This window comes from Priapulus caudatus, unplaced genomic scaffold (genome assembly GCF_000485595.1).
Source record: "Priapulus caudatus unplaced genomic scaffold, Priapulus_caudatus-5.0.1 Scaffold510, whole genome shotgun sequence".
Lineage (NCBI taxonomy): Eukaryota > Metazoa > Priapulida > Priapulimorpha > Priapulimorphida > Priapulidae > Priapulus > Priapulus caudatus.
In genome coordinates this window covers 134,379-136,818 of record NW_014577571.1, presented here as the reverse complement: position 1 = coordinate 136,818, position 2,440 = coordinate 134,379, and the positions used below count along the sequence as shown (strand labels likewise).

Sequence of the window (2,440 nt, the reverse complement as noted above, 5' to 3'; positions counted from 1 at the left end):
TAAACGTAAACGTAACCGTACTACGTACTACGTACGGTACGGTACGGTACGACGACGACTACGTACGTACGTAACGTACTACTACTACTACTACTATATATATACTATATATATATATATATAATAATATATATATATATATAGTGTGTGTGTGTGTGTGTGTGTGTGTGTGTGTGTGTGTGTGTGTGTGTGTGTGTGTGTGTGTGTGTGTGTGTGTGTGTGTGTATATATTTATATACATATATATATATAGCATGTAACCCAGTTTAAGTGGTGCACGGATGCCAATTCTACACACAGTTGTCGGCGCAGACGCCCTCCCCTGTAAGTGTATAATATATATATATATATACCTTGATTGCAGAGTGGTCCGCCCCAGTTCTTCATGCAGATGCACTCCCAGGGAGAGTGACAGGTGCCGTTCTCACAGCCCGGGTACGTCATGCATTGGTCGCAGTGGGCGCCCTTCCAACCTGACCTACAGCTGAAACAAACAAAGACAGAGATACATGTTGCGTGTGTTTTGATTATCTGAGTATCTTTTGTTCTGAGCATCTTCTGCGAATCGGCAGCGATTTCTACGTGCTACTGGCGTGGCGTGCGAATCAGGGACTGACGAGGCTCACACGCTTTATCGTGTACTACATACAGGCCCATTTTTGTATATATTTGTTGTATTTTTTATATCGTAGTGAGCAAAATGACGTCGAAATCAGCCCATAGATGGCGCTGCGATGTCTTGATTCTGCCCGCGCCACTCGCCGCGTCTGACTTTACGCCTTGCCGTGGTTAGCAACAGCGGCTGTCGCTCTCGGCTGGCTACGACACATTACCACACAATCGGCATATATTACCACACGCGCAACGAAAAAATACACGGCTTTCCGCCCGAAAATATTTAGTCGCCGTGCCACGTACACACTCGCATGCCCACCCCCACTCCCTAGTAACAGCAGCACCAGCAGGCACGCCCATTATATTCACCGTAAGCAAAGCGCAAATATGTACTCTCGCCTCGGCGGGCCGAGCGCGCGCGCGCATCAAGAAAAATACGGCACAACAATGGCGCGACACAGAGACTCTCGTCTGCTTGCGAAATCTCGGGTTTCCGGTTCTCCCGCGCTAACCGTGGTCACAGTGGAGGGTCTGGGGAGTCACGGGTTACTCAGGGAGAGGGAGGAGGGGAGGAGGGGGAGGTAGGGTGTGTGTTGTTGTTGAACGCTGGCTCGTGCGTGGTCGGGGAACAACAGTGGCTGCGTAAACAGACGAGCGGACACGGTCGACAGGTACGCGCACAGCTTTTACCTATGTCTTTTACTGATGTGACAGAGAGTTCCCTCCCAGCCTGGCGGACACACACACTTGAAGCCGTTCACTTCATCAATGCACGTGCCACCCTGGAAGCACTGGTTCGCTGCACAGTCGTTCACATCTATGAAAGTGCGAGAAAGAGAGAGAGAGAACGGCAACATTAATTCTCGTTTATAATTGGTTTTCTGCTATCGACAATGATTTACGAGGTATGTAGTTCTTGTTCGTGTTATTATTATGTGTGTGTGTGGATGTTTCTTATTCTGAAGCTGTGATGCTTGACATTGCAGTGCACACATCAATGCACGTCAGTGACATATATGATGTATGTTTATAGAGCTTAAATAACTGTGGCTTCGCAGAGGCAAAACAAGTTGTGCCTTATAAATGGGATAGTAACAATGATTACGCACAAACCGACTCGGTAGACCTGCAATACCTTCTAATTTTTACTATAGAACGGTTATTCCGAATGAATTTTTATGTGGGACTCACTCTGACTGACACACACTGAGACTTATTGAGAGGTAATTATATTCGACTTTATATTATCGACTTTGATTTTTTATTATTCAACTCAATCAGTATAATTATTTAATTATCATTCATTATCATTATCATTAGTATATTCATTATCATTAGTATATTCATTATCATTATCATTAATTATTTCATATATCATTATTTTATTTATATTATATACGACTTACTTCGATTGCAGTATGTTCCTGTGAAGCCGGTTTCACACACACATCTGAAGTCTCCATTGCTAAGGCTCTCGCATCTACCGTGGTGGCCACAGATGTTTGATGATGCGCGTACGGTTCCCGTCTGACTGCCGTTAGATGGCAGCGGTACCGTGCATGGGTCCAATTCTGCAACGCATGCATGCAAGCAGGGTGAGCGGTGGACGCTGGTATTATTTGTATACAGTCAAACCTCGGTTATCCAAACATCAATTTAACCGAATTTCGGATTACTCTAACAAGATCTGAAGGTCCCGTGAATAATATCCTTTATTTAAGATATCAGATCAGTTATCCGAACAATATACTCCCCGCCCGTCTCGTTCGGATAATCGAGGTTTAACTGTATGTGTATGTATATATATATAATATATATATATCTA

General features: G+C 44.3%; 1 protein-coding gene across 1 annotated transcript in view; it reads right to left on the bottom strand.

Moving 5' to 3' along the window:
- LOC106811156 (protein jagged-2-like) overlaps positions 1-2,440 on the bottom strand; it is a 58,398-nt gene that overhangs the window by 11,398 nt on the left and 44,560 nt on the right. Inside the window, exon 3 of the mRNA XM_014814699.1 lies at positions 354-484. Coding sequence (XP_014670185.1) covers positions 354-484 — 131 coding nt within the window. The remainder of the gene's footprint in view (positions 1-353; positions 485-2,440) is intronic.